This window comes from Eubalaena glacialis, chromosome 13 (assembly GCF_028564815.1).
Source record: "Eubalaena glacialis isolate mEubGla1 chromosome 13, mEubGla1.1.hap2.+ XY, whole genome shotgun sequence".
NCBI classification, from domain to species: Eukaryota; Metazoa; Chordata; class Mammalia; order Artiodactyla; family Balaenidae; genus Eubalaena; species Eubalaena glacialis.
The window spans coordinates 65,897,379-65,910,015 of record NC_083728.1 but is presented as its reverse complement, the minus strand read 5'-3'; the positions used below and the strand labels follow the sequence as shown (position 1 = coordinate 65,910,015).

The 12,637-nt window shown below is 44.0% G+C and overlaps 1 protein-coding gene across 5 annotated transcripts in view; it reads right to left on the bottom strand.

Moving 5' to 3' along the window:
- SNX29 (sorting nexin 29) overlaps positions 1 to 12,637 on the bottom strand; it is a 562,097-nt gene that overhangs the window by 531,605 nt on the left and 17,855 nt on the right. For 4 of the 5 annotated variants that reach the window (XM_061208309.1, XM_061208310.1, XM_061208308.1 and 1 more), the window contains exons 2-3: positions 11,939 to 12,003; positions 9,823 to 9,875 (exon numbers count right to left, since the gene is read on the bottom strand). In XM_061208309.1, coding sequence (XP_061064292.1) covers positions 9,823 to 9,875; positions 11,939 to 12,003 — 118 coding nt within the window. Of the gene's footprint in view, positions 1 to 9,822; positions 9,876 to 11,938; positions 12,004 to 12,637 lie in introns of those variants that run through there. The other variant, XM_061208312.1, reaches the window with a different exon arrangement.

Genomic DNA, 12,637 nt, shown 5'->3' with positions numbered 1-12,637 from the left:
GGCATGTTTTGGAAGGAGAAGAAATTCTCCTCTCTGATTTCTTCTGACATAGTCACCTGAACGAGTAACAAAAATTTACAATTTCTAAATGAGGCAAATACCCAAAGCCAACTCACTGCCACCCATAACGGCAGAGTGTCAAGACACTTCACATAAAATTATAATGGCAGTTAACACAAGTGTCAAGACACTTCACACAAAATTATAATGGCAGTAACAACAGCTAACAATTTCTAGAAACTTACTAGCTGCCAGGCACTGTTCTAAGGGCTGCACATGAACTAACTCACAACTCTATGAAGTGAATACTATCGCTACTCTCCCCATGTACATACAAGGACACTGAGGCACAAGCAAGTCAGAAACCTGCCCACAGTCCAACACGACCCGGAACTGGCCACACCAGGATTCAGACTCTGAGCTCCAAACCCCACGCTCACCCTGCTGCCCCCCAGTTTGGGCTGCTCTTTCCAATTCAATGGGAAAACTTAGCATGCTCTGTAATTCCACACGGGAAGAAGAAGCGTCTGTGGAGCACCAGCATATCTAGAGGTAACTTCCAGGGCCTGCTGTGTTCTTGGGCCATTCTTTCTAGAAGGCACACTATTCAAAAGATACAAGACAGCCTCCCCACAGGCCAGTCTGACTGACGGAACGAGGAATAATTTTAACGAAGCACAAGAATGGGTCGTCCTTAGGGGAAAACAGAGCAGGGGAACAAGGCCAACAGAATGGGACGAGGAGCCCACGCGTTATGACCGCCACCACTTCCGCCAGTTTCTGAGGACAAAATCTGATGGGAAAAAACAAGTGCTGCCTGTCATTTCCCTTCCTGTCAATGTTGTTTTATACTTCATGTGAGGACTGTTGCATCTTGCGGTGTAATCTCACGAGACCAAACAAATGTCTCAGGCACGCAAGCACTCACACACTCGGGCAGGCACACCCACACACAAGCATACTCACATTTGGGATTTTCACAGAACAATACTGTATATCATGTAGGCCCCCACACCCAACAGCTGCGGTCCAGCCCGCTTTTTCTTTCCTCAACGTCTGTTGTCCACAGACACCTCGGCCACTTTTGTCACTCGTGAGGATATTTCTATTATTTACTTGTCTTGAGTCCGACTCACTTTTTCGACTTGTATAAACCTGTTTTAAAAGGAAAAACTCTATCTCTATTGCAAATGCAAAGCCAGCATTGTGGGCCCTCAACAGAGTAGCCCTAAAAGTAAATGCCATCCAAATAAAGTATAAAATCCTGTCTCTGCTGCTGTCAGGGGAGGACTGTACTTGAAACCTGTACGCTCTGTTTACAGAGAGGCAGGGGGTGTTCGAGATACTGTTTTCAACTGTATGATACTACTATTCTGGTATGTCAAAAAATGATCAAATATTGGCAATTTCATTTAATTCAGCTTAATATTAATACCAAACCAAGTCTTTCCCCCAATATCACTGCGATTTAAAAGGAACTGAGCTACTGGGCAATTGAAAGGAATGTAATGCTGTGGTATTTAACACTTAAAATAATGTTAAGTACCTGCAATGATACAAATCTCTCACTTGGGGAAACTCTGTGCTAGGAAAACAAGAAGGGATGTGGTAGAGAGTGAGGACCAAGCTGGGAAAATATGCAGTCTGTGTTCCAGCCCCATTCCACTGCCTACAGGTATTTTCAAACCACACAGAACTGTCATGGGAAAGATTATAATATGGCAGTGACAGGGACAACTGCTGTGCATTCTGCCACCCTATATTCACTCCACCTTCATAACAGCACCCAGATTTCATTTTGAAGGGTTATTTCTTCCTTACTGGATACTGTCTTGGGGGGATGATGATGAACCCAAGCAGACATCTTCGCACTATGTAAGTCAACAGGGTCCCAGGAAGCTCCATCAGCCAATCCTTCTGCTGGTGGCCAGGAGACGGCCACGTGACCTGAGACTGGTCACTCAGGTGCCTCCTCCCTGGAATGGCAACCTTGGGCAGAATGAGAGTGAGGCAGAAAACAGCTGGTGTCCACTCCTGCAGCAGGGCCTTAACTGGACCATTCCTGCTAGGAGACCATTTCACGGACCCTGTTTCCAGGTTAGGAGACTTCCAAAGCTGCTTTGACTCCTTCCTGTTTCCAAACCTGACCTGTCATCAATTCCATGAGCTCACAATATCCTCAACTGGAGTAAATTTCTGTTGCCTGTTACCAAAGAGTCCTGGCAGATACACCAGTGTACCATCCTTTCCAAGGTTCCTACTGATATTCATCCAACCAGCTAGACTCACCAGCTGCAACCAGAAGCCAACCCCTCGCAGTCCTGCCTAGAACTTTTCCTAAGATGGTAAATTTAAAATGGCATCCAGATTAGAAATGAAAAAGGAGAAGTAACAACTGATACCACAGAAATACAAAGGATCATGAGAAATTACTACAAGCAACTCTATGCCAATAAAATGGACAACCTGGAAGAAATGGACAAATTCTTAGAAAAGCACAACCATCCGAGACCAAACCAGGAAGAAGTAGAAAATATAAACAGACCAATCACAAGCACTGAAATTGAGACTGTGATTAAAAATCTTCCAACAAACAAAAGCCCAGGACCAGATGGCTTCACCGGCGAATTCTATCAAACATTTACAGACGAGCTAACACCTATCCTCCTCAAACTCTTCCAAAATATAGCAGAGGGAGGAACACTCCCAAACTCATTCTATGAGGCCACCATCACCCTGATACCAAAACCACACAAGGATGTCACAAAGAAAGAAAACTACAGGCCAATATCACTGATTAACATAGCTGTAAAAATCTTCAACAAAATACTAGCAAACAGAATCCAACAGCACATTAAAAGGATCATACACCCTGATCAAGTGGGGTTTATCCCAGGAATACAAGGATTCTTCAACATATGCAAATCAATCAAAGTGAAAAACCATATTAATAAATTGAAGGAGAAAAATCATATGATCAGCTCAATAGATGCAGAGAAAGCTTTCGACAAAATTCAACACCAATTTATGATGGGTAGGCATAGAAAGTAGGCATAGAGGGAACTTACCTCAACATAATAAAGACCATATATGACAAACCCACAGCCAACATCATTCTCAATGATGAAAAACTGAAACCAGTTCCCCTAAGATCAGGAACAAGACAAGGTTGTCCACTCTCACCACTATTATTCAACATAGTTTTGGAAGTTTTAGCCACAGCAATCAGAGAAGAAAAAGAAATAAAAGGAAACCAAATCGGAAAAGAAGAAGTAAAGCTGTCACTGTTTGCAGATGACATGATACTATACATAGAGAATCCTAAAGATGCTACCAGAAAACTACTAGAGCTAATCAATGAATTTGGTAAAGTAGCAGGATACAAAATTAATGCACAGAAATCTCTTGCATTCCTATATACTAATGATGAAAAATCTGAAAGAGAAATTAAGGAAACAATCCCATTTACCATTGCAACAAAAAGAATAAAATACCTAGAAATAAACCTACCTAAGGAGACAAAAGACCTGTATGCAGAAAACTATTAGACACTGATGAAAGAAATTAAAGATGATACAAACAGATGGAAAGATATATCATGTTCTTGTATTGGAGGAATGAACATTGTGAAAATGACTATACTAGGCAAAGCAATCTACAGATTCAATGCAATCCCTATCAAACTACCAATGGTATTTTTCACAGACCTAGAACAAAAAATTTCACAATTTGTATGGAAACACAAAAGACCCTGAATAGCCAAAGCAATCTTTTTTTTTTTTTTTTTTTTTTTTTATTTATTTTTGGCTGTGTTGGGTCTTCGTTTCTGTGCGAGGGCTTTCTCTAGTTGTGGCGAGTGGGGGCCACTCTTCATCGCTGTGCACAGGCCTCTCACTGTCACGACCTCTCTTGTTGCGGAGCACAGGCTCCAGACGCGTAGGCTCAGTAGTTGTGGCTCACAGGCCTAGTTGCTCCGCGGCATGTGGGATCTTCCCAGACCAGGGCTCGAACCCGTGTCGCCTGCATTGGCAGGCAGATTCTCAACCACTGCGCCACCAGGGAAGCCCCCAAAGCAATCTTGAGAAAGAAAAACGGAGCTAGAGGAATCAGGCTCCCTGACTTCAAACTATACTACAAAGCTACAGTAATCAAGACAGTATGGTACTGACACGAAAACAGAAATATAGATCAATGGAACAGGATAGAAAACCCGGGATAAACCCACGCACATATGGTCACCTTATTTTTGATAAAGGAGGCAAGAATATACAATGGAGAAAAGACAGCCTCTTCAATAAGTGGTGCTGGGAAAATTGGACAGGTACATGTAAAAGAATGAAATTAGAACACTCCCTAACACCATACACAAAAATAAACTCAAAATGGATTAAAGACCTAAATGTAAGGCCAGACACTATAAAACTCTTAAGAGGAAAACATAGGCAGAACACTCTATGACATAAATCACAGCAAGATCCTTTTTGACCCACCTCCTACAGAAATGGAAATAAAAACAAAAATAAACAAATGGGACCTAATGAAACTTAAAAGCTTTTGCACAGCAAAGGAAACCATAAACAAGACGAAAAGACAACCCTCAGAATGGGAGAAAATATTTGCAAATGAAGCAACTGACAAAGGATTAATCTCCAAAATTTACAAGCAGCTCATGCAGCTCAATATCAAAAAATCCAACAACCCAATCCAAAAATGGGCAGAAGACCTAAATAGACATTTCTCCAAAGAAGATATACAGATTGCCAACAAACACATGAAAGGATGCTCAACATCACTAATCATTAGAGAAATGCAAATCAAAACTACAATGAGGTATCACCTCACACCAGTCAGAATGGCCATCGTCAAAAAATCTACAAACAATAAATGCTGGAGAGGGTGTGGAGAAAAGGGAACCCTCTTGCATTGTTGGTGGGAATGTAAATTGATACAGCCACTATGGAGAACAGTATGGAGGTTCCTTAAAAAACTAAAAATAGAACTACCATACAACCCAGCAATCCCACTACTGGGCATATACCCTGAGAAAACCATCATTCAAAAAGAGTCATGTACCACAATGTTCATTGCAGTTCTATTTACAATAGCCAGGACATGGAAGCAACCTAAGTGTCCATCAACAGATGAATGGATAAAGAAGATGTGGCACATATATACATGGAATATTCCTCAGCCATAAAAAGAAATGAAATTGAGTTATTTGTAGTGAGTTGGATGGACCTAAAGGCTGTCACACAGCATGAAGTAAATCAGAAAGAGAAAAACAAATACCATATGCTAACACAGATATATGGAATCTAAAAAATAAAATAAAATAAAAGGTTCTGAAGAACCTAGGGGCAGGACAGGAATAAAGACGCAGACGTAGAGAATGGACTTGAGGACATGGGGAGGGGGAAGGGTAAGCTGGGACAAAGTGAGAGAGTGGCATGGACATATATACACTACCAAATGTAAAACAGATAGCTAGTAGGAAGCAGCCGCATAGCACAGGGAGATCAGCTCGGTGCTTTGTGACCACCTAGAGGAGTGGGATAGGGAGGGTGGGAGGGAGATGCAAGAGGGAGGGGATATGGGGATATATGTATATGTATAGCTGATTCACTTTGTTATAAAGCAGAAACTAACACACCATTGTAAAGGAATTATACTCCAATAAAGATGTTAAAAAAAAAAAAAAGAAAAAAAAAGGATATAACTCAGGAACAGCCAGATGGAAGAAAGGTATGGGAAAAGAGCACAGAGCTTCCAGGCCCTCTCCCAGCACACCACTCTCCTCGCACTTCCAAGTATTCACCAACCCAGATGCTCTCTGAACCCCGTCCTCTTGGGTTTTTATGGAGGCTTCATTATATAGGCTTGATTGATTAAATCATTGACCATTGGCAACTAAACTCCATCTCCAGCCCCTCTCCCCTCCCTAGTGGTGGTGAGATGGGACTGAAAGTTCCAACCCTCTAATCACGTGGTTGGTTCTCCTGGCAACCAGCCTCCAACTTCTGGTGCTTTCCAGAAATCACTACATTAACATAACAAAAGACACCTTTCTGGCTATCACCACTTTGGAAATTCCAGGGGGTTTAGGAGCTCAGTACCAGGAATGGGGCAAAGAACAATCATGTGTATTTCTTATTATATTATAAATCACAGTATCACAGTAGACCTAATTCTTGGGCTTAGAAAAGTTAGTGATGCAGCTGGAAAGGGGAAGCGCCAGATTCAGGCCTTGAGAGCCCATGAACCTTCGCACCAGCCTGCCCAGGGCATCCGACAGCCCCCTGGACATGGCCCTCGGCGTCGCATGTTGTGATCACTGCCTCACTGGACTATCTTCCCAGGTGGACACGAAGCCACCTGAGGGGTAGAAATCTGTCTGAAATATTTGGAAAGCCCCAGTGTCTGTGACACCAAGTCGGTGTTCAGTAACTAACTGTTGAACAAATGAGTAATCCAATAAGTACTTACTAAGCACTTACTATGTGTCAGGCGCTGTGGATGTAGTGTGGGCAAAACAGGCTTCTCTCCAGCTGGTCATCCAGTTGAGCAGACAGATGTAATCGATTCATCACACAGACGTGTAGTAATGAGAAACAGAGGTTTATAGAATCTAACAGTACAGAGCAGGGGTCAGCAAAATACAGCCTGAGGCCAAATCCAGGCCTTAACAGAAAGAGTTTGCCAGTCCATAGGACAGAGCAAGGAAAACAGGTCCAGATGGCCAGGGCTGGAGAGGAGTGTGGAGGATTCATATCAGGGGTCTGGAAGGTTCCCCTGAAACATTACTGAAAGGCTTTAAGAACAAAAAACAAAAAACAGAAAGGCCAGGGCAGGGTGGCAGGAGCAAAGAGCCAGGGGAGAGGTATGGGGCCCTCCAGGCTGCTAAGGATGTGGGCCTTTTTCCCAAAGCAAAGGGAAGCCAGTGGAAGGTTTTCCGTGGGGGAGTGACCGGTGGGAATCCGCGCTCTGCAGAACCCTCTCAACGCACAGGAGGCAGGCCAAGAAGGAAGACGGTGGCGGGTCCGCGGCAACTGTCCTGGGAGCCATGTGGTGACTGGGACAGGGCAACGGCCGGAGAGCTGGAGAGAAGCGAATGGATTTGAGATCCATTCCGGTGCCAGGCCGTTTGTCAGGGGTGAGGAGAGAGGTGACTCATCTTTCTTTTCAGACTTCATGACAGTTGTTTTAAAATATTCACTGACTTTCCCACTTGAGGTTAAACTTTCTCACAGAATAAGGAAAACGATGTGACCTTTCCTACGTGAAGGTGGTGCCACCTTTAGCCAAACACATTGCAAGATGAGACCAAGACTCTGATATTGAGAAGGAACCCTCTAGGGGGGAGAAAACAAAAAATTTTTTTAAACCCAGCTTCCAAACCGATATAATCGCTAAAGGTGATATAACAGAGAAAGAATAGACTTTGGAGCCCAAGAAACTAGGGTCCAACCTCCAACTCTAACATCCCCGAGATGACTCACCTAGGCTGTCTTACTTGCCCTCTCTGAGCCTCTGTTTTCTTATCTGTAAAGAACTACACCGCTGCTCCTCCTGAGGCTGCACTGAGGCTAAGAGGCGACACGAACAAAGGGCAGCTGGAACAGTAAGAGACAGTAACTATCATTATCGTTATTAAGCAGGATACTCCTTTTAGCCGGAAACCAGTTACCATGGAAGGAACTAACTTTGTTAATTCTACTATAAAACACAACAGTTTACATAATAAAAGTTGTAATAGTAAGCTCTATTATATAACAACACGTTAACCTAACATTCAGAAATGGGTTCTCTCTCTCAGGAAATGAAAAGAATAATTATGAAGAAAAGTGATAAAGAACTCCCGACTACATACACCCACACACCCACACACCCATACACACACATGCATGCACACACTCGCACATACACACCTCCTGGTTCAGGAGATCTAGGATGGGGTACAGAATTGCATTATTAATTAATAAGCCTCTCATTCTCATGCAGGTGGACCTTGGGTTCCAAAATGAGAACCCCTGTGCTGACGGAGGTCAGGCCCCATAGTAAGCCCTCAGGAAGAACTGAAGCAAAAATTCAGTTTAATGATCTAATGCCACAAACATACAGAGAACCTAATGTGTGATGGGCACAGAATGTCTGTGCAAAACACTGAGAAAGAAAAAAATGGAGAAGCTGCCCCTCTGCCCTCCAAGCCCACAACCTCTTTAAACACTTGACCAGGGACTTCCCTGGTGGTGCAGTAGTTAAGAATCTGCCTTCCAATGCAGGGGACTCGGGTTCGATCCCTGGTCGGGTAAATAAGATCCCACATGCCACGGGGCAACTAAGCCCACGTGCTGCAATTACTGAGCCCGCGCACCCTAGAGCCCGCACACCACAACGAAGAGCTCACCCGCCACAACAAAAGATCCCACATGCCGCAATGAAGATCCCATGTGCCGCAACAAAGATCCCACATGCTGCAACTAAGACCCGAGGCAGCCAAATAAATAAATAAATAAACATTTAAAAATAAAAAAACACTTGACCATGTGTGGTACAAAGCCACGCACACACTCAACCAGACAACGAATCTCCGTGAGCACCTTCTAGATGCTTCTAGGCACTGGGGATACACCCGTGAACATGACAGCCAAACATCCCTGCCCGCTGTTATGGTATGGGCGACAGAAAGAAACAAAATTAAAAAGCATAATGGACAGCTGTTAGTTGGTGTTATGGAGAAAAACTGAGAAAGAAGCAGCAGAGAGTGTAAGGGTGGGGAGAACTGTAAATCTGCACCGGTTTCAAATAGTCCCCATAGCTCGCTTAAAATGTAGCACTACACCCACTGCTCATGGCTGGTCAAGTGCCACAAAGAGAAAGGTTCTGGAAGGACAGAGAAGGGAACTGGCTGGGCTGGGTGGGTCAGGGTCAGAGGGTGGGGAACACTTGCAGTCTCCAGGATGAGGTGAATGCTGAGCAAGTGAGTTCCCTTCCCTCCCCTTCCTTTGCGGGAATGTTCCTCCTGCCCCTCCAGGGCTGCAGAGCATGCATTAGCCCTGAACGACTTCACTGGGCATTTCCAGCAAATGCCTGTGTCTCTTACCTTCGCCAAAACATCTGCTTCTCCTCCTAGGCAGTGTTATAAGCTTATGCAGTCATGTCAGGTCATGAAGGGTCATGAAGGTCAAAGGCCATTTTTAGGACTTTTTTTTTTTTAATTATAGAAGGGACACATGATCACAGTATAAAACATGAAAAAAATATCAGAAAGTATAAAGATTCCCAAGTCTTAACCTCAACATGACCTCTATTCACATTTTGGTATGTTTTTTGCCAGAGTTGTTGTTTCACATAGCGAGGATCACTCTGAATCCATATTAACTCTGTATCCTGCTCTTCTTACTTTTACTAAATGTATTATTTTTAAATCACGACATTTGCATTTTTCTGCTTAAAACAAATTCTGTATGGACATCAACGTAATGGCTATATAACGTTCCATTCTACCGATGCACTGTAGTTTATTCACCATTTCCCAATTGTTGAGCATTCAGATTTCTGAGTTTTCATCATTATTAAATTACCGTGAAAATAACTTCATGCGGAAAGTCATTTCAAGGAATTCACTCAGAGTAGGTTCCTAGAAGGAGGATGACAGGAAGCTGGAAATACTTTAGACAAGTAGTCACTGCACAGATGATCTACAGATCCCCCAAATGCAATCACTGCCCCACCTGGCTGCAGCGGCAGAATATAGAAGCTGGTCAATCTCTGGCCACCTTTTTGGTCTTTGAAGGTAAAGGGTTTCAGAAGCTACATATTTACCTGCTGTCGGAATCCGAGGCGATCTCCTTTCTCCCTCCAAAGCGGATCTGGCACTGCACAGAAAAAGAAGCTGCTGAGATCAGCTGTTGGGATGGGACATACAAAACCTCCCCCACAGGCTTTCAGGGTCGCGGGGGACACAAGGCCAGGAACTCTGGGTGCCAAGTCAGGGTGTCCCCATGCCCTGGGTGTCAGCCCAAGACCTAAGACGGCGGGCACCCCAGCCTTCCAGCCGCCACTTGAAGGAAGCCCTTATCTCCAGCTCGTAGAGAAGTGAGCCTTGTGCAAAGACAACGCTGAGAGGAAAACAGAAGCACACGGCCTCCTGCAGATTATCTAGGAAGCTTCTTCTATCTGTCAGCAGCTGACTGTCAATAACACAGAGCTCTTAACAGGCAGTAATCAAAACTTCCACAAATCTGTGATGATGGGTCCCTTCTGACAGGGCCCAAAGTTGTTATGGCTGGCTGTAAAGTTATGACAGCACAAATCAAGCTTCAGACAAGTCATCTGGTGGTGCTGAACCACAATTCACCCAGGGAGGGTGGAAACAAAAGCAAACTGCTCTTTTTTTTTTTTTAACTGTGCTGAGATATAGACAAAATAAAATTTACCGTTTTGACCATTTTTAGTTATGCAGTTCAATTCACTTCACAATATTGTGCAACCATCACCCCTCTCCACTACTCTTTCAAAAGTGTAGAATCTCCACTGTGGGTAGCACGTTTGCAAGATTCCTGAATTTATTATCGTGTGTGTGTGTGTGTATAGACATTTAAATGACACTTTTGTCAAAACTCATGGAACTGCACACTTAAAACTGGTATATTTTATTGTATGCAAATTATACCACAATAAAGTTGATTTTTAAAAGGCATATATATACAACACTTTCACCCCTCAAAATAATAATAGCAGCTCTAGGCAGAAGATCCAAGTTATTTCTGTTTAACTGCTACATTTGACGTGGCTTGACTTAACTCTTCATCTTCTTATTTTACTTTCCATTTCTGGAGCGAAGAAAAAAGAAACTAATAATGTGGGTTGTGCATTTATTGTGGAACAGGCGCTGGCCATGGCCCTTTACCCACTTTAACAAATGCAATTCCATCAACAGCCCTACAGGGATCGGTAACCCAATTAAAGAGAAGAAGGACGCTCAGAGAGGCTGGGTGAGTTGCCCCAGCACACACAGCTGTGAAGAGATGAAGCTGGCCTTCAACCTCAGCTACACCTGAGTCTGTGTCCTTCCCACCATACCTGGACGCCTCGAGGCTTGGGCAGATGCTAAATTCTCTGGACTCACATCGACACTTAACAGACACTTCCATTAAGGTACATATTTACCTCCCTACATCGTGATTACACGCAGATAATTGCCAGTCGCCCCTTCCAAAATGTGAATTCCTAGGGCTGGATCCTAGCTCTGCTGCTTATTAACTATGACGTCGGCAGCAAGTTGTCAGACCTGAGCTTCAGTTCTTCAGTTTCTTCATCTGTAAAATGGCAATATTTGCAAGAACTATCTCACGGGGTGGTTGGAAGGATTAGATGTAAAGCACTTAGCAGAAAATCAGGCACGCGATGAATATGCAAGAAATGATGCCTGTCTGGTAGCTGCAAGCAAGCAAACTGATGCCAGCCTCATGTCAAAGCTCGCTTCCACACCCAGCCAAAAGCCAGGCATCAGAAATAGCATCCGCCAAACCAAGCAGAGCCCACCCGCGGGATCCACACGATCCTGAGCACGGCCTCACTTCTGTTCTTGTGCTCACGGGGACCTAACTCCAACCACGACTGCAGCACCCTTAGGAGTTGCCCTAAAACACAACTGCTTGGAAATGAGGCTCTGAAACCCACTCAATGCCCTTCTCAAGGGGACATCTGTGAAGGATGGGGCCGGGTCCTCCAGGGGGTCTCCAGGAAGTCAGGACACAGGAGCTCCTTTGTCCCTACCACTGATCACTATCATTTGCTGGGGAAAACGATTAGCCTCACCGTTCCCAGATACAAAGCGGGAGGAAGTCTGTGTAGATAGAAGGGCAGAAATGACTGCTTCATTGATCATCTAACACTATGACCTGACCGCAAAGTCAAACGTGAGCTTTCTTCTTACCTGTTTCACTGCATCCAGCAGTCGCTCCAGCAGAAATTGTCTTTTCATGTCATTGTTCTGTGATCCTAAAATGCAATGAGGCTTAATTAGTTTTGTTTGACATTCGCTTTCTATTAAGACTCTCTGACATGCAGTGTACGGCTGTGCCCAACTAGCATCAGCCTTCTCTTTAGTAAAATCAATAACAAGACCAGGTATCAGTAATCTACATCATTAAAATGAAGTTTGACCACTTTCCTGTTACTGCAACCCAGGAAAGCAGCTAAACTAGTGTTCCCCAAATTTGGATGATGTTACTGGAATGGTCTAACTCAGTGTTTCTCGACCTTGGTGTCACTGACATTTGGACCAGATAATTCTCTGTGGCTGCCCTGTGAATTGTTAAGATGTCTGTCAGCATCCCTGGCCTCTACCCACTAGACACCATTAGCGTGCGCACACACAGACACAGACACACACACACACACACCCCCTAGCTGTGGCAACAAAAATGTCTCCAGATACTGCCAAATGTCCTCTGGGGAACACAATTGCCCCCAGTTGAGAACCAATAGTCTAACTAAAACTGTAAGTTTCCTAGTACGGCAGGCACTGCTTGTTGGCTGACCTCACCATCATCTCCAACATCATTTTTCCACGAAAAACCTAATTACTCCTGTTCTCAGCCTCTCTTGTAAGGCTGCCCGTAAGAAGTTCTAG